The 18,720-nt window shown below is 60.1% G+C and overlaps 1 protein-coding gene across 2 annotated transcripts in view; it reads left to right on the plus strand.

The window, feature by feature from the left end:
* LAMC3 (laminin subunit gamma 3) overlaps positions 1-18,102 on the plus strand; it is a 64,492-nt gene extending 46,390 nt beyond the window's left edge. Inside the window, exons 16-29 of one of the 2 annotated variants that reach the window (XM_075905922.1) lie at positions 635-788; positions 1,325-1,467; positions 2,202-2,380; positions 3,335-3,461; positions 4,241-4,446; positions 5,005-5,081; positions 5,855-5,989; positions 6,409-6,544; positions 7,228-7,380; positions 8,760-8,862; positions 10,220-10,419; positions 11,996-12,142; positions 12,765-12,864; positions 15,818-18,102. In XM_075905922.1, the coding sequence (XP_075762037.1) occupies positions 635-788; positions 1,325-1,467; positions 2,202-2,380; positions 3,335-3,461; positions 4,241-4,446; positions 5,005-5,081; positions 5,855-5,989; positions 6,409-6,544; positions 7,228-7,380; positions 8,760-8,862; positions 10,220-10,419; positions 11,996-12,142; positions 12,765-12,864; positions 15,818-16,068 (2,111 nt within the window). In that variant the 3' untranslated portion in view covers positions 16,069-18,102. Of the gene's footprint in view, positions 1-634; positions 789-1,324; positions 1,468-2,201; positions 2,381-3,334; positions 3,462-4,240; positions 4,447-5,004; positions 5,082-5,854; positions 5,990-6,408; positions 6,545-7,227; positions 7,381-8,759; positions 8,863-10,219; positions 10,420-11,686; positions 11,825-11,995; positions 12,143-12,764; positions 12,865-15,817 lie in introns of those variants that run through there. The other variant, XM_075905923.1, reaches the window with a different exon arrangement.
* Positions 18,103-18,720: the final 618 nt, after the last annotated feature.

The following is an 18,720-nucleotide window of genomic DNA, read 5'->3' on the forward strand; positions in this document are numbered from 1 at the left end:
AAAACGGGCACCACTGCTCTGGAGGGCAAAGGAATCTGCCCCCCATCAACTGCAGGGCTGGATTGGGCCAGTGGTAGGTTGAGGGTAAATCAGTGAAGAGCAGAGGGAGTGTAGGCTGGGGGGGGGGGGGGGGGTATGGGCAGTGATGTTGAGGAGTTAGAGCAGGGGGCTGAATTAATGGAATTGTCTCTGCGCCTTGGCCCTATGGCTACATTATAATGCCTTGCCCCTCTGCAGTGCTGCCAGCCCTGCTTCCCAAAGAGATGGGCGAACGGTGACCATGAAACCTTCTGCCCCCTTTTGCGCGCCTGGGTTTTATAGGTGGGGAGACTGAGGCACAGAGGGACCAAAAGCCGTGCAGCATGTCAATGGCAGGGCTGGGGCCGGACGGAAGTGTCCTGATTCCCGGCCCCTGGCTCCAGTTGCTAACAGGCGCTGCTGGTGTTGGATCCACGCGCTGTTCCGGGCTTTGCCGTGGTGGGGGATTCTCCCCAGCCCGCCTCGCAGTGGGGGTGGGAGCATCCTCCCAGGCAGCAGGAATTACAGCCAGATCTGACGTGGGGACGGAGCCGCTAAGACCTGGGCCTGTGACTGCTGCCCACTCCCAGCTAACAGCCAGTGTCCCTCCCCCCAGCCTGTGAGTGCCACTCCGTCGGCTCGGCCCCGGGGCTGGAGCCCTGCGATCCCCTCACTGGCCAGTGCGCCTGCCTCCCTCGTGTGACGGGACGGGACTGCAGCCGCTGCCAGCCGGGCCATTATGACCTGCAGCCAGGGACTGGATGCAAGAGGTAGGTGGAGCTGGAGCCCTTGTTAGATGGTCTCTGAGAATCGCTGCCTTGGACCACAGGGGACCCCCCGGGAGAGGGAGGCAGCGGCCTGTGCCCAGTGAACAAGGCTCCCTGCCCTCTGGATTTCCTGTGTGGTGCAGCTACGCGATCCAGACCCCTACCCGGGTCCCAGCACCAGGCCCCCCGTAACTCTGCAGCCGCGGCACGAGGCAGCCTGCGCCCATTGAAGGCAATGGCAGAGCCCACGCGGAGCAGCGGACCCAACCCCCAGTCTCACATCATGGGGTCAGTGCATGGGGTGCCCAGGCCCTGAAGCAAAACCACCCCCCTCCCGTCCCTGCACGCGTCACCGGGAACTCGCTCTCCGAGGGGCGGCTGGGGACAGGATGCCCCATGGGCCTGGGAGCTAACACGGTGCTGGGCATGTGCCAGAGCTGCCTTCGTGCCGGTTCCCATCCGGCGGGGCCCTTGGTGCCCAGCAGTGGGTCGGCAAAAGGTTTCTCTGCACTTACTGCCTCCCTTCGCCTTTGTCCCAGCTGTGAGTGCCACCCTGTGGGATCCCAGCACAGCCAGTGCCACCCGCTCACAGGGCAGTGCCCCTGCCAGCCCGGGGTCGAAGGCCGGTCGTGCAATCGATGCCAACCTGGTTTCTTTGGGTTCTCAGCCAAGGGCTGCCGAGGTAACCGCGCCGAGGGGCGGCTGCTCCAGCGAGGCCGTGGGACTCCGTTTCTCTCCCACGTCCGTGAAGGCTTATGGTATTGGAGGGGCTGAGCCTCGCCCACTGGGGGGACCCGGGACTGGCACAGGGGGTGGGCTGTGGTGGTGAAACTTCGGGCACCATGCCTGGGTCCTGCCCTCCCGTGGTCCTTCCCTCTCCTCTCCCCTGTCTGAACTAGTCTATCACAAAGGGGGTAGCAGTGTCTCCCGGTGGGGCAGGGACCTGGAAGGCTGGGCTCCTGGGTTCTCCTCCCAGACCCGTCCTGGACTCACCATGTCTCTTGGCAAGTCCCACAGCCCTTGGTGCCCGTGGCCCTCGCTGTCTGGTGGAGATAAAGTCCTGGCCTCCCTCGCCAGGCTCGTGTCCCTTGGAGAGGCACTGGAGAATGGCAATCTGCTGTGCGGTCTCCCCTTGGGCCAGGCTCTACCTCCACTACGTGGGTGGAAATCTGGAGCGACTGCTCTGGACTCAATGGCGCGGCTCCAGAATGAGGCCAATGGGAAGGAGAGCAGCGTCGGCCCTGAGCCTCCAGGCTGACCCTGCTCCCATAGGCTAGTCATGGCCCCTGTCCATGGGCTGACTTGGAAGCTGGCAGGGTCACAGCGTCCCCCCACCCCCATTCCTTGTGCGGCCTGCACCTTAGGTCTGGCTCGTGCCTGCTGCTGGGCCCTGACCCTGCTCTCCCTCGGGTGCAGCCTGTAACTGCTCCCTGCTGGGCGCCGTCACCCCGCAGTGCCGCGAGAACAGCACGTGCGTCTGCCGGCGGGGCTTCGTGGGCTACAAGTGCGACCAGTGTGAGGTGAACTTCTTCTACGCCCCGGAGCGGTCTCTGTGCCAGGAGTGTCCCCTCTGCTACGCCCTGGTGAAGGAGGAGGTACGGCACCTGCCCTCTCTCCCACCACCCAGCCTGCCACCGGCCTCCAGGGCCAGAGCCGCTTCGCTCCCCCAGCCTGTCCATGCCCATTAGCAGCACCCTGGACACTCCACTTCCCTCAGGGGTCAGTGCAGGGTGTTTAGAGGGCAGCAATGGCCTGTGACCCCACTTCCCTCAGGGGTCAGTGCAGGGTGTTTACAGGGCAGCAATGGCCTGTGACCTGCAGCAAGTCAGACTAAAATGGACCCGCTTGGTTGTAACCCCTGGAAATCTGACGTCCCTCCCCTCACACACCCCTGTCTCCTTGACTGGGCGAACCCTCCTCTCCCCCGGAGTCCCCTGTCGTCTCTGCGCTTGGCCCTGTAGCCCTTGGTACTCACACAGCCACACTCCCGCCCTGTCCCTCACTCTGCGCCTCCCAGTCCTGGGGCTGCTACAACCCTGGCCGGGCAGCGACCCTGCACTGTGCCCTCTCCAAAGTGCCCTTCACCCTTCCTTGGCCTGGCCCTGTGCACCAGCCTCTGTGCTGCCCTGCCCTGTACACTGGGTGTTCTCAGCCTTTTTCTTTCTGAGCCGACCCCGTGCTATCAAACTCCCCAGCCCACCTGTGCACAATAACTGGCTTCCTGCCTACAAAAGCCAGTTGCCTGGGGCCCCTGCGAAGCTACATTGCTCGGACTTCAGCTCCCGGTGCTGGGACTCAGAGCCCCAGACTTCCATCCGATGGGATGGGGCTTTAACTCTCTGCCCTGGGCCCTAGGGAGCCTAACACTGGCCCTGCTAGGCAGCCTCCTGTTGGAGAACCGCTGCTCTATGCTGCCTTGCTCAGCCTGGCCCAATGCATGGCCCTGTGCCTGCCCACACACCTCTGCCTTGGCCCCCTACGCTGCCTCGCCCTGGCGTATACCAAGCCATGGCCTGGCCCCAAATGCCGTCCTGTCCTTCTCCTCCCAGGCTGACAAGCTGCAGGCCAGGCTGCAGAAGATGGAGGTGCAGCTGCAGAGACCAGACTGCAGCAGCCCTGAGACCCATGAGGCAGCGCTGGGCGAGGAGCCCCGAGGAGACAGTCTTCAGCTGACAGGTACAGAGGGACAGGGGCAAGGGAGGGTGTCGGGGCAGGGAGGGCTTGATGCACCTTGGTTGCTCTCCACCCGCCCTCGGGGTGCGATGGGGATGGGGCAGAGTAAGAACTGCAGAGCCGCGCCTGCGGTCAGAGCCACGCAGTCATGTGGCCTGAGGGGGGCGCTAGAGAGCACCGGGCATGCCCACCTCCCACGCTGACCTTGTGTCCAGAGCTCTGTTCCCCTTCGCACGTGGCCACGTTGGCACAGCAGCTCAGTCGAGGGCTGGACCCCGAACCCCTCCCTGTAGGTGTTCCCGTGGCTGAGCGCGCCTAGGAATCTAGCCCCAGCTGTGGGCGCGGCGTGTGGGACCTTGGCCCCGAGCACCTTAAAGCTCTTGTCCCCCGCGGCCGTGCCCCGTCGCCAAACCGATACGGACAACGCGGAGGGGGCTCAGAGAAGAGCCACAGAATGATGGGAGGGGCCCGCAGGGGACAGGCACCGAGATGGGCTCCGCAGCGGGGAGGAGAGAAGCCCTCGATCAGTGGCCACGAGGATTTGGGCATTGCCGGGGGGAGGGAGCTCTGGGGTGGAAGTGGGTGCAGGGGAGGAATCCAACTATCAGACCCCTCCCCTGCCGTATTAGATGTTAGGCTGGGGCAGGAGCCCTGCTTGCCACGTAGGCATGTGGAGCGCCACGCCTGGGCAGGGGAGGGCCAGGCCTCAGCACGGGGCTGCTCCCGCAGGGAAGGGCCCCAGGGTGACGGCTGCAGGAGAGCTCTCCCTGTGCTGCTTGCAGATGCCAAGGCCGTGTTCCTGGAGCAGGTGGCCCAGCTGGAGAGCTCCGTGAGCGCCGTGCGGGGCCAGCTGAAGAACGCCAGCAGGACCGTGGGCTGCACTGCCGCCGGTGCCGAGAAAACCTGCCACCTCCTGTCGGAAATCAGCGCCGTGCTGCTGTCTGCACAGCGGGAGATCCAGCAGGCTGCAGCCGGGCTAACGACAATGGTGCCTGGCTCCCCCCAGCACGCTGGGTTCTCAGCCCCTCTCCCGCAGCATCGCCAGGCTCCAGGCCGGGCCGGGTGCTAGTGGTAGTGCCTTGGGGAGAGCCCTTGTTCCTTTCCCATCCCCCCAGGTGTGGTAGGACCTGAGTCAGCAACTGGCTCCTGCAGGTAAAGAAGCAGCCCCAATAGGCAAGCACAGAGCACCTGCCCGCTTTCAACCCTGCAGCCCCCCAGGTGCAATGCGGCCGGGGCAATTTCTTCCTTTGCTCTCTTCCTAGGTACAGGGAAGTCTGTTCAGTGACTCGTCCACCCCCAGGAGAGCCTGGTGACCAAGCCATGGGGCAGGGGGCAGGTTGTTCTGGCTTTTCCCAGCCTTGCCTGGGGGGGAAGTCATGCGGAAGCCCTAGAAAGGGACATTCAGAGCCATCCGGCCAGGCTCACGCAGAATGTCCCTGGCCTTGGTGTTCTCTAGGCACGGTACTGAGGCCAGTGCTGTCCCCACAGAGGGGCCCCGGGGCTGAACCCTGCGTTTCCCATTCATGTTGGTTTTTATATGTTGAAGGTGATTCCTCAGGAGTTTTCCGGGCACCCCACCAGCTGGAGTCGCCAGGCACTGGAGTCCCAGGGGCTGGCTGCAAGGTACCTCACGCAGGATACGGACCCATGCAGAGTCACACACCTGCACGTCCCGGGTTCTCTTACACTCTGAGACCCCCTCCTCCTCCAGTCCTCCAGCTGCCTTCCCTGCTCTGCGCACCTTGTCTCCCCTCCCGGGCTCTGCCCCGCGCTGCTGTCATTCCCCCTCCTCCTCCTGCCACTCGCGGCCCTTTTATCAGACTCCCCCTCACTCTTGGGAGCACCTTCCCTTGGCCCCCCCTCCTGGAGCCTCCTCCCTAAAGCCAGCCCTGTTGTGGGTCCCCTGTCCTGCTCCTTGCCGGTCCTTGTGCCACTGGCCTGCTGACCCCGGTGTTGTGCCCAAGGCAGAGGCGCCTGCTCTCGGCCTGTGCTCGAGCTAAAGCACCGGGAAGGCAGAAGGCTCCGTAGTCAGCCAAGTGCAACATCCACACAGGGAGACAGGCACCTTCTGGGTGGTGTTTCCCCTACTAGAGCAGCTGTGCCCCAGCACGGGCGAGGGGGGGTCCCGCCACCTGCCCTCCTGCTAGGCTCCGCCAGCTGGAGCAAGGAGCCCCACAACGCTGGGCCACTCGGGAGCATGCAGCGGATGCCATTGTGCCTCGCTGGCAGGATCGCTCCGTTCGTGCGGCAGGGGTCGGTCCCCCTGAGCTGGCCTAGTCCTGACTCCTGAGAGCTCAGACCGGGCTGACAGCATGAGGGCAGACCCCATCTGTGCCCCGCTTCCGGGGCATAACCCCAGGGCGCTCATGGCCTCCCCGGGGGGGTTGTCTCCGCAGCCACAGGGACACGGCGGCACAGGTGGAGTCGGTGGCCAGGAGAGCCCTGCTCGCGTCCAACACCAGCTGCGCTCTGCTGCAGGGCACCCTGGAGGACAGTGCGAGCCTGGATTTCAGGAGGGTGCTGGAAGAGCGGTGAGAACAGCAGTGTGTCTGGGAGCTGAGTGCGGGGGGGGAGGGGAGCGGGCCCTGCCTCACAATCCCCTGCCAAAGCGACTCCACCCCAGCAGGCCGCGACCCCCACGAGGGGCAAGAGGGGAGCTGTCGGTGTGGCCCATTCAGCCCTTGAGCTCTTCGCCAAGCTTGCCGACAAGGGGGCTTCTTTGTGTTCTGGACGCCTGGGCTGAGACCCACCAAACTCATTGCATGCGCGCCGCCCAAGTGCCCTCAGGTTGCTGGTTCCCAGGTCAGTCAGCCTGGACCAGCCTCAGACCCAGCAGGCTAGAGAGAACCCCCCTGGAGTAGCAGCCCCCTGCCCCCTCCGTGCCTGGCCAGCTCCTGCAGGAAGCAGCCCCGGCGAGATCATAGCTTTGTCTTGTGCCCCTTCTGTGTAGGTACCAGGAAATCCAGCAGGCACAGGAGGAGCTGGCTGCTGGCATGTTGCAGGGGGCAGCTGAGGCCAAGCGAACCTTTGCGTCCATCCGCCAAGCTAGTGCAGACATGGCAAAGAACCTCTCCACGCCAGACCTGGTGGGCAGCCTTGCGCACTCGCAAATGCTAGTGCCTGTAGGGCGGGGGGTTCAGATGGGCCACCCCCCCCCCCCGGCAGTGTGCCCAGTCCCTCCCCAGCCCAGTCCCTCCCCTGGGGCTCCATGGCAGAGTTACTGGTCTAGGAACTTACTTCCCTGTGGTATCCGGCCCCTCCTGCTTGCCTGGGTTGTAGCCTCACACCTGTGTGGCGGGGGAAGTTGAGGCACAGGTCAGGTGAAGGGACTTGCCCAAGGTCTCCAGGGAGCCAGTGGCTGAGCTGGGAGTTGGACCCTGGACTCTTGAGTCCTGACCAGCCAGCTCCGCTCGCTGCCTTTGTGCAGAGCCAGGCCCGGGACAGTCTGAGCCCCTCTGGTGCGGCCGTGGTTGTGATCAGAGCGTGGCCAGCCCGGCCTTGCTCCACCCCCAGCTGCTGGCTGGCAGGGGAGGGAAGGGGGCAGTTCCCAGCCTTTGGGCAAATGCTGCTGAGCCTCTTTGGGGGCGGCTGGATGTTATCCCCACCTGAAGCCAGGAGCCGAGCCTGGGTCCCCTGACTTGGGGCCCACTAGAGACACTTCCTCTGAGCTCATCCCCTCCCTCTCTGTGCTGTGGGTTTGGGGTGGGGAGATGCCCCCTCCCCACAAGCGCTGCTTTCTGACCAAGCGGGTGGGGGTGTGGTCCCACAGCGCCCCCTGGTGGTGCAGGCCGGAGTGCTGGCTCAGGAGCTGAGGGCGCTGGAGCGGGGCGTGGAGGGGAAGGAGCGCCTGTTCCTGGACAAGTCGGAGGCTCTGATGGCCGAGCTGCGCAGGGAGCTGCAGGGGGCTCAGCAGTTCCAGCAGGCAAGTGTCCCGGGGAAAGAGGTCCGGGGGCGGGGGGGCTGCTCTGAAACCGGGGAGCACGCTCCAGGCAACGCAGAGCCTGATGCTGATTCAGGCTGGGGGTGATAATTCACACCCGTCTCAGGCCTGTATGTGCGAAGGGTGTGAAAGCACCCCCCATGTTTCCCCAAGTAGCATACTCCAGCTGGCCAGAGGAAGGCAGGAGCAACGCACTACCCAACCCTCCCTCTCTCATACTTACTGGAGGGACTGTGGGGGGCACAGTCACACCTTTGCAGTCTACACTTACAAAAAAGCACCCTCCCCCCCCCCACACACACACAGAAATCCCTGCGTCCGGGCCTGTGTCTGCACCCACCACTGCAGACAGGAGGGGGAGGAGAGTGAGATTCTCCCTCCTTCCCAGGGGATGGAATCGGCTGCATCCCAGCAGGACCTCTGAGTCCCCCTTCCCCTCCCCTCCCATACACCCTACACCTCTCTAGGCCTTGCCTTCTGCTGGGTCCTTCTGGCTGCAGGGAACTGGATGAGCCTGACCTCCCTAGCCCCCCGGGTGCCCCTCCTCCGCCAGCCAGAGGGGACCATCCGCAGCAGCTGCACCTGCTCAGGGAAGGAGGAACAAGGGCAGGAAGGGCCGACCCTTCTAAACCCCCCACCCCAGTGTGGCGGCGTGGCGGGTACCCCTCAATCCTGCACCCCCATCTGCAGCTAGATGAGACTCCGCCAGCCAGTAGAATAGAGAGGGCTTATTGCTTCTCCAGGATACAGCACAGCATAGACGTGCTGCGGTTACAGGAGTCGGCCAGGCAGCCTTAGACCCCTTGGGGTAGGGGTCCTTAGACCCCTGACCTCTCAGTACTCAGCTAAGTCTCCTCTCTTCATGTCATCCCAGCCAAAAAACTGCCCAGCTCCCAGGCCCTGCCCCCCAGCCAGGTGGTCGCCTCTGCCTCCCTCCCTTTGTCTCTCCCCCTGGGAAGAGCCTGGTTATCTGCTTAGGTTGGGACTAGGTGTCTGGACCAATCCACATGTGGAGGAGTCAGTGTGAATCTCACATCACAGCGCAGGGGAACCCCGGGTGACAGAGCAGACAGCCCCCCCACTGCGTCACACCCAGAAACCCCTGGGGCAAGCCAGGGCAGGAGTTGAGCCGGCTTGCGTAACGCTGGGGGTAGTTCCTTCCCTGACCCCGTAGGGTTCTCAGGTTCAGAGGCCAGTGCTGGGACCCCGGAGTCAGCCCAGGGCGCATCTTGGCCCCTGCTCTCTCCCCTATAGAAAACCCACCACAAACATCGTCTGATCAGCAGGAGGGCTCTCCACCCCCTTCCCCTGCCCCACACCCATACGATGCTCCTAGATTTCTTCTGCCTCTTCCCCTGCAGCTGTGGAAAGGGGCTGACGGGGCCCGGGCTTGGGCAGCCGCATCTGTTTCGCATGGGAAGGCCGTGGTCTCTGAAGCGAAAGCCCTGCTGTCTAGCTTGGAAGGTAACCCAGGCTGCCCAAAGCCATCTCCCCGGAGCTCAGCTCCCCCACGGAGCCAGTGGTTGGGATGTGCCAGCCCTGCCGTGCAGGGTGACGCTCGGGGCCTCCACCCAGCTCAGCCTCGCGATGCTCAGAGCTCCTGCGGCAGTGAGAGGCTGATGCAGATGGAGCAGGGGAAGTGGGACTTTCTCCCCACCACCAGTGGGGAGTCCTCTGCCCTGCTCTCTGCAGCCCCAGGATCGGCACAGAGAGTGGGACCTGGCCAGGGGGTGGGACGCCCATGGGTCTGCGCCATTTCCTGAGAACCCCGCTGGCAGATCACACCCTGACACGCAACCCTCCCCCCATTGTACTGCCACCAACATGGATGGACAGGGCATCTGCCAAGCCACGGGGTTAAAACCTCTTGGAGGCTGCCAGAACCGGCTCCGCTGCCCGTGGGACTGTGCCAGCCCATTAGTTCCTTGCGCTCTGTGCTGAGGCTCCCGGTGGTGACGCTGGGAGCTCCCGGCCACGGAACTGAGGCTCATCTAGCTCCTTTCTTGGGGCATCGGGGGGTAATCCTGACGTCTGATGCCTGGCCGCATTGACCCCTGACCTAGCAGTGAGGGGTGCGGAGGCCGGTACCAGGCCTCCAGCTCCGCAGGCTCCGTGTCATGGTTGGAGGGTGGATTTCGTTTTCTTCAGCTTTGATGCTGGGGGAGGGTGTGACGGCGCGTTGGGGGTCCCCCGTCTCCTGCACCCCGAAATGGCACAAACATACTGCACCAGCCGGTGGAAGAGAGGAAGTTTATTGCCTCTCCAGGATACAGCACAGCACAGATGTAATCTGGTCACAGAGCTGGGCTAGGATGCCTCAGGCCCCCTTGAGATGGGGGAGACTGGGCCCCTAAACTCCAGCCCCTTTCCCTAGGCTGTCTCCTCCATGCTCCCAGACAGCAACTAACCAACACTCTTCCAGCCCTGCCCCCCAGCCAGGGCAGCATCCACCTTCCTTTGTTCCTCTCCATGGGGGTTGTCTGGCCATATCCGTTGAGAGGTCCCTTTGCATAGTGACTCATCCTGTTTTGCTGGGTCGTGGTACCCACGGCAGCCAGTGGGGGTTACCCCAGAGCCAGCAGCATAGAAACCAGCCAGGTACCCCCACTACGTCACAGAGGGGACGGCTGGTTTTGGCTCCGCCCATTTCCCAGGGAGATTCGAAAGCCTGGAGGTTGCCGGGGTTCTCACACTGGCTCGGTTGATCCCGATTCTCCTCTTGTTCCCGCGGCGTAGCTCAGGGGTAACTCCACAGATGTGAGGCTACACCAGTGCATGCTGTGGGGGGAGGTGTTCTCCTGACTGCTGCCTTTGTCTGCAGGGGGGAAGAGGGTGCTGGTGCGTCAGAAGGGGCAGGCCGCTGTGCGCAGGAGACTGGCCGTCGTCCGGGACAGAGTGGTGGGGGATGCCCAGAAGAAAATTAGACAGGCAGAGAGGATGCTGGGAAACTCTGCGACTGTCTCTGCGGCAGCCAAGAGGATGGTCAGAGAAGCAGAGAGAGTTGCCGGGGAGAGCTCCAAGGTCGGCGAGGCTGGTGTTCAACCGAGGGGAGAGGGGCTGTAGGAGGGGGTCCAGCATGTGCCAAGGAAGGGAGAGCTGGAGGCTGGGTTAATGCAAGGAGATGCTGCATGGGCTTCCTCAGCATCACTCTGCCAATGCCCCCACTTACTGGCCTGCAGCACCCTTCCGCCCTGACACAGGAAGATAAGAACATAAGAGTGGCCATACTGGGTCAGACGAAAGGTCTGTGTAGCCCAATATCCTGTCTGCCAAAGGTGGCCAATGCCAGGGAGGGAACACAACAGGTAGTCATCACATGATCCCTCCCCCGTCATTCATTTCCAGACAAACAGAGGGTAGGGACACCATTCACACCCATCCTGGCTAATAGCCATTGATGGACCTAACCTCCATGAATTTATCTAGCTTGTTTTTGAACCCTGTTAAAGTCTCAGGGTACGTCTACACTACAGCGTTATTTCGAAATATCTAATTTCGAAATAGTTAATTCGAAATAGCTTTTTTCGAAATAACATGTCTACACACACAATGCATTTCGATATAGCGCATCCACACTGAGTGGACGTTGAATTGCATTTAAGGCTGGTTGGAACCAGTTCCAGCAGGGCATCAGGTCAGAAGTTACTTTGTGGCCAGGGTGGACACCAGGGCACCCTGGGAAGGGATGGAGGCCCCCTATTTCGAAATAAGCATCTACACAGTGCTTATTTCGAAATAGCAATTTTGAAATTGGCACTATTCCTTGTGGAATGAGGTTTACCAATTTCTAAATAAACCCTCCGCTATTTCGAATTAATTTCGAAATAACGGAATGGCTGTGTAGACGCTAGGAAAGTTATTTTGAAATAACTGCTGTTATTTCAAAATAACTTTGCTATGTAGACATACCTTCAGTCTTCACTACATCCTCTGGCAAGGAGTTCCACAGGTTGACGGTGCGCTAAGGGAAGAAAAATTTCCTTTTGTTTGTTTTAAACTTGCTGCCTATTTTTTAAACCTGCTATCTGTTAGGCCGCCCTAGCTCTGCCAATGCACCCCCATCCTGACCTGTAACACCTTGCTACTGGGCCCCCCAGCTCTGCCAATGCACCCCCATCCTGACCTGCTGCCCCCCTGAATTTCCTAAGAGCACTTCAGAACCTTCTCTTCCAGTCAGCGTTAATTCTAGCCTGTAGTTCTCCCAGACTCTGCCTCCTGCATGCAGCATCCCTTGCTCTTAGAGCCAAGGTCCTGTTCTGAGCCTTGGTCCGGCTGTCTGGCTTTGCAGCGTCTCAAGTGCTGGCTGATCTGCATCTCAAGTCCAACTTGAATTGCCATGTGAGGAAGGAAGGGCTGGCGCGTGGACTCACTGAGTTCCACATCCCTCCCACCGAGCCATCGCTCACGCCAGTGGGCGAGTTACCTGGGGCTGACAGGAACCTGGTCTCCCTTCCACACACCACCCCAGCTCAGGCGATAGCCTTGCTCAGCGGCCGTCTGGGCACAAGGAGGGGATCAGGACGGGGAAAGGAGCAATGCAAAAGCCGACTCCTACTGATGCTTCCCCCTGTAACCCTGTGCTGCTGGCGCCGTGCAGAGGTCCCAGGCCCTGCTGAGGGAAGGGAAGCAGGAAGACAAGCGCGCCAGAGAGCTTGCCAAGCGCGTCAACGGAACCCTGGCAGAAATCTCAAGGCAGGAGCACGTGTCTGAGCAGCTCGGGGAGGAGTTCGAGGCGTCTCACCAGGTGAGCTCTGATCCCGGGGGCGTGGGCGCGAGCCCCCTCTCTTCCTTGGCTGTCACCATAGCGCCCTGTAAAGTGTGCGGCTGAGTGGCCACACAGGGCACAATTAAGACCTCCCTACCTCATTAATGGAGCCACGCAGCCGCACCTGCACTAATTAGCTACCTCCTCCTGAGTGCTGAACATTAAAACGGGATAATGAATACAGTGCATGACTTATTTTGTGTGTTTAATATGAAATCAAATCAAATTAGTCCCCTCCTTGTCCTAACCCGAGTTCCTCGCTGGCTTGGGCCCCTTTGTAGCCCTGTGCTGCCTGCACACTATGTTGGACTTTTTGTGAGTAAGTGGTGGGTGCCGCAGAGCACACACAAGCACACACGACCTCACCACTGGTGCACATGATGAACCTCGCTCCGCTCATGGCTGGGAAAACTTAGAAGGAACGCTGCCCATGGCAGAAACCCCGGACGTGGCATGTCTGTGGCAGGCTCTGCAGGATCCCCATGCACAGGCCGGGATGTCCTCCGTGGAATCCCCCACGTGGAGTTGATCTGTTAGTGCTGGTGGCCGGACGCACCCTGTGATTTGTGTGTGGCTAATGCAAGTCCGTGTGTGTTGGCAGGTGAGGATGGGGATGAGTGACGCTAAGGAGAGCCTCCGAGAAGCCCAGAGCTCCCTGGAGACGGACATTGAGATCCTGAATAACCTGCTCAGCAGCCTAGGTAAGAACCCACCCCCCGTGTGCCAGTGCACTCCCCCTTCCTGGGCCCCGCCGTAGGGCCGCCGCAGGAAACACTGCTGCACCGCTTGGACTTCCTCAGCGATCCACCTGTCAGAGCCAAATCCAGTCCGGGCATCTCGGTTTCCCTACATGCTGCACTTCAGGTTAGGACGTTGGCCCTAGATTTATTACTAGATTTACCTGGCGTGGCCCGGGTCCTTAATGAAAATGGCTTCACATAAATCACTGCTCTGGCTGGGGGCTAGGGAGGAGGGTTCAGTATTCAGGCTGCTCCGGGGAGAGAGGACAACCCCAGCCCTCTCTTATAGCAGCAACTATGGGTAGGGTTGCCAGGTGTCCAGTTTTCTACCGGACAGTCCGGTATTTGCACCGTCTGTCTGGCAGAAAAATTCAGAAAATACCGGACACGTGCGATGTGCCATGTCCGGTATTTTCTGAATTCCCGGCTGGGCGCCAGACGGAACCCCCCAGGTCTGCTTCCCAGCCCCTCTTCCTCCCAGCCCCCACTGTTCCTCCCGGCCAGCCCCGCGGCCCCCCCAGCTCTGCTTCCTGTCCCCCCCCTTCCTCCTGGCTAGCCCCGCAGCCCCCAACCGCCCTTCCCTCCTGCCCATGATCAAGTGTGTCCAGTTTTTTGGCGGGGTCTTCCTGGTAACCCTAACTATGGGCCAGGTGAGCAGCGCCTCTGCATGGTGACTGCAGCTTCAGTGGGCACAGCCAGGGGAGGGGTGCACGTCCCCCGGCTGGGGCAGTTCCAGTTCCTTGCGCTCCCCAGCCAGAGTGAGGAATGCAGCAAACTCTGCCCTTTCTGCTGGCTCCCTGACAAAGGGGAACAGTCAGCAATGTCCCCATAGGAACGGGGAGGGGCTTCAGCCCCCCCTGCCTTCCCTAAGGGGCAAAGGGTGTGGGAGGCTTGGGGCTGGGGTAGTTCCACAGCAGGGGGGGCACCCCCAGCCAGCCCCTTTCACCTGCCTTGTGATTCTTTCTGACTGGGAGGAGGAGAAACAATCCCATTCCAGGCACATCCCCTTATCCTGGCACAACCGACCCCCGACCTTGCTTTACCTGAGGAGAAAAGGAAGTGGAGTAGCAAACGTGGCGGTCCTAGCGCCTCCTGTTTAGGAGAAGTTTCTGAACAGACAGACACTCAGCTGTATGCTAGACAACAGTTCAGTAGCCACCTACGACATCACGGCTGGATCTCTGCTGTACATCATGGTCACGGGGAACTTCATAGCCACAGCAGGGATCAAATCCAGAGTCACACAGCCCCCAGCCATTTGAGCTAAAGGGGGAGCTCTGCCTGCTGGCCGCACACTGTGCAATTCTCGCGTGAGCCAGCAAAGGGCAGTGTTAAACTCTCCTTTTTTAAGCCTGTGCTTTTTGGAGAGCTGCTGCTGACACAGCCAAGAAGAGCACTGGTCTCCCAGTGTGGTCACTGGCCTCCTGAGTCACTGAAAAAAGGGAATTGGCTGGTGCACACACCACATCCAGAGCTGCCTTTTGGCCTGACATCTGGATCGTGCTGTTGGATTTGCATGGGCTTTCCCCCACTGGCTCTTCAGTGGTGAGAACAGACTGTAACTGTGGGGTCACCGTGGCCAGGGTGGAGTGTCGGGGAGGCCAGCCAGCAATGAATCAGTCTTTCTAACAAGCCAGGAGTTTGGGGCTCACAAGGCTATGGGGTGGTTTTTAATTGATGTTTTTAATTTAAATGGATAGAAATCTGAGGGGGAGAAGGGAGACAAAAATCTGTGTGGCTAAAAACTCCAGTGATTGCTGAACCCAAAGGGATTTCGACGGCCAAACGTGGCCAAGTCACTTCCACTCTGGGCGCCTCTGTTTTCCTTCCCACCCTTTGCCAGTCTTACCTCTGTAGGCTGTAAGCCCACTGGGACAGAGACAGCCTCTCCTGGGGTGTGTCTAGAGTACATGGCTCCATCGACGGAGCCATGTAAACTAGTTTACCCGACATAGTCAATGAAGCGGGGATTTAAATAATCCCCGCTTCATTAAAATAAAAATGGCCACCGTGCTGTGCCGACAATCAGCTGATCTGGCACAGCATGGCAGTCTAGACACAGATCGGTCGACGGGAAGCCTTTGTCAACTGCTCCCTTCTGCCTCGTGAAACGAGGTTTACAGGCGCGGTCAACAAAGGCTTCCCTTGTCGACTGATCTGTGTCTAGACTGGCGCGCGATGCCGGATCAGCTGATTGTCGGCACAGCAAGGCGGCCATTTTTATTTTAATGAAGCAGGGATTATTTAAATCCCCGCTTCATTGATTATGTTGGGTAAACTAGTTTACATGGCTCCATTGACGGAGCCATGTACTCTAGACATTCCTCTGGTGTGGGAACGTACAGCGCCTAGCGCACGGAGGCCGTGATCTCAGCTGGGGCCCCCTTGTGCTATTGTAACACACAATCTAATAGTACATCGACGTCTCCCTCTGGAGGCTGCTAGTGTCTTTCTTCTGCATTTCGCTTAATCTGAGTAGCCAAAGATGCCTGACTGGTTTTGCTTGTTGTAGTTAGTGAGTGTCGCAGCCCGGATTCCCCAGCACTGAAGAAGCTCCCTTGGATCTCCAGGCACTTGGCAGCGGGGGAGACGATCACTATCCCCATGCCACAGGGGCGGGAATGGAATGGAAGTGGCGTGTCCAGGGCCGTAGCAAGACAGTGCAGGGGGAGGACAGCACAGGTACCATGAGGCTGTTCCTAGTGCTGTAGGGAGCCATGACTACATTAACACCACCCCCCTTCCCCCCCCCCCCCCCCCCCCGGAGCTGCCAACGCCCTTGATACCCTTTTAACTCTTTCCAACCCTGAGGTGAGAGCCCAGGATCTGCCTAAAGCCCCATGGCCTGGATCCACACAGGGCTGCCCTGGCTCTCTGCCAGCTCCCTCATGGCTGTGCTCTTTGCTTCCCGCAGGCAACCTGGAGCAGGAAGCGCCCACGGCCACGGTGCTTAGCACTAGCCGCCTCCAGCTGGGCCGCCTGCAGCTGCGCCTGGCCAGGCCCGGAGCCCTGGAGAGGAAACTGAGCCATCTGCAGCGGGAGGCCAAGCAGCAGCGGCAGAAGATCCGGGAGTTCGAGAGCGACCTGCGGGAGATCCAAGCCGACAAGCAGAACCTGGAGGAGGTTCTACGGAGTCTGCCCGAGGGCTGCTCGAGCTGGCAGTGAGCAGGCCCCGTGGACGACCCCTCGGCCCCCACCGCCACAAGGAACGGCAGAGCCAAGGACGTCCCCCAGCTCACCAGCCAGCACCTCGAACCTGCTGTCCTCTTGCTACGCTGCCTTCCCGCAGACTAGCGGGCGAGGGCTCCGTGCTTCAGGCCCTGCAGAACTGCCAGAGCCCGGGGGAAAGCTTGTCTGTGAGGGAAGCAGAGCTGTCGTGGGAGCAGCTGACTCCCACGGGAACTAAGGGACCATCCCAGGCCAAAGCCTCCCACCCCCCCATTCCCAGGGCCACACCCGCCCACCCCAGTGTCTGCACAGAGCCACGTTGTGGTTTTTAAAAAGAGAAACTCTGCCCCCGCAACTTACCTGGGCCAGGTGCTGGTCCCGTCCCTCCATGCTGGGCTCACACGCTTCGGTCCTGGACCACAGCACAACCTGAGTAGAAGGGGAGAGCGCGGAAGCCAGAGCTCTCCTGAAGGGGATGGGACAGAGGGCTCAGGGCTGCCCGCTCCTGGGGTCCGCGGTCCCAATGGACGGGGTTGTAAGGGCCAGCAGTGGAAGTGGAGCAGGAGGCGGATGGGCTGGGCTGTGCCCTGCCTCTTGTGACTCTGCAGCTCTACCAGGGTGGCACCGGTGAGAAACAGCTCCGTGAGTGGAGCTCCTGGGGCACAGTGTCTGCCAGTGCTCCCGGGGGCTGCGAAGGGACCATCCCAACTCAGTAGTCAGGGGGCGAGGGCATTAGACCAGGCCTAGGTCTGCTCTTGCTTCGTGTGGCTGTAGCCTGTCATCCCAGCAGCTTGTGGACAGCCCCTCGCCCGTCCTGCCAGGAAAGGCAAAGGGCTGAAGAGCTGGGTAGTCGCCTCAGGCTTCGCCGCCGGCTTCGTCCGCTCTAGAGTGACTGCCTGCAAGTGGCTCCAGGCTAAAAGCTTGACTGTAATTCCCAGTCGATGGCGTCGCAGCTGGGCTGAATGTGCCGCTGCAGCGGGCAGCGTCAGCCCTTTCCCCCTGTGTGCTCAAAAGCAGCAGCTCCCAACCTGTGGTCCGCAGCCCCCTGGTGTTCCCAACGGCATTGGAGGGGGTCTGCGGAAAGTTTAAAATAGAAACTGTCACCCGCTCTCCAGCACCAGCCATCTCATTAAGTAAAGTCCAGGTATTATCTCCCAATGCTACGATTTGTTTTTAGATAACACGGGCTAATCTACATTTCAATTGATTATCGAATAATGGAATGTTTGAAAACAGCTGTAGTGTTGGGGGGGGGGGTTGTAAAATGTTAATAGATTGAAAAGGGTCCATATGCTCAGAAAGGTCGGGCGCCACTGCTCTACAGAGAAGGCCAGCAGGGGTTGATCCAGCTTGGAGGCAAGCAACACATTAGACAAGAGAGAATCTGGCCCCTTCTGCTCTCGTTCGCACTGGCACGACGCCAGGGGAGTGACTCCTGATTTTCCCTGGTGTAAGATCGTGCTGGAGCCTAGAGCCCTGCTTCTGGTTTGCTTTTGAACCTGATTCTAATGTGTTTGGGTGCCATTCACATTACTAGAAACTGGTTTAGCCAGAGCCACCTGCCAACCCCTTTGTAAGGCTTCTGGAGTGGTTTGTAGCTCCCCCTTGCCCCTTCCTTTCCCCAAATAAGCCGGCTGCCCCTTGCCTCTGTGCAAAAGCTGGCACTGGCAGACAGTTCCAGCTGGGTGTTATCAGCCTCTCCCCCTCTCACTGCCCAAGGACAGCCCTGTGAAAGCACAACAGTTGTTGCGAAGAAAACACAGCATGCTGCCAGCTTGGGAGGGGGGCCTGGCCAAATAGCCACATATTTGCCTCCGTAGGAAAACAACTGGGCATCTTCAATCTGCTCACTAACTCGCTGCTGTGAGAGACATGTCAAGCCCTTGCCACCTGCCCGGTGCTGAAGACGTGATTTCACCCTCCTTCCCAGAGACATGTTTTCTGAGCTGATGCTATGTGCTTGGAGCTTGTATCCATTTTTTAAAAATCTTAATATAATACATATGCTACACTCTGCTTGGAGTGCGGTCCATGGGTATGAAACAGCTGGTGGGGTGTGTGTGTGGGGGGGGGGGGAATAAATGGCATACTTCTAGCAGCTGTCCTCTGGCAGAGTTCTGCAAAGGAAAGCCATGCAGAGTGACTTCAGCTAACAGCAGAACGCAGCGGCAGCTGTTTAACAGCTCTCAGTAAACGGGCACAGCCCTTCAGGCGAGGAACTTAAAAACCCCAATAGCAAATTGAAACTGCAGGGGGAGCTCAGGGAGGCAGAGTGTGACGACTCCAATTAGATTCTGGCCAGGACACTAGAGGTAACATATTGTGCTCTTGAAAAATGCCCTTGGCTCTTTAAAGACCATACGGGTCTGGGAGCTCAGCTGCATGTCTGCTGCAGCCCTACATAGGGGCCGGGCTAATGACTGACTCGGCCAAAGCTGCTGGGTTTCTTCTCTAGGCTCCCCACTGGTACATCCGTGTGTTACTTTGCACCTCTCCTGGCCTCGTGGGTGTGTAGTGCCCTGAAGAGGCTGGGGCTGTGTAGCCAGTTGGCAGGGAAGGGGTGAAAAGGAACCTGGGACCATAATCTCCAGCTGCAGGGCCCCCCAGCATCGCTCCCGTTAGCGTTAGAAAGAGGAGTCCCGCCAATCC

Source organism: Pelodiscus sinensis, chromosome 22, assembly GCF_049634645.1.
Source record: "Pelodiscus sinensis isolate JC-2024 chromosome 22, ASM4963464v1, whole genome shotgun sequence".
Taxonomy (NCBI): domain Eukaryota; kingdom Metazoa; phylum Chordata; order Testudines; family Trionychidae; genus Pelodiscus; species Pelodiscus sinensis.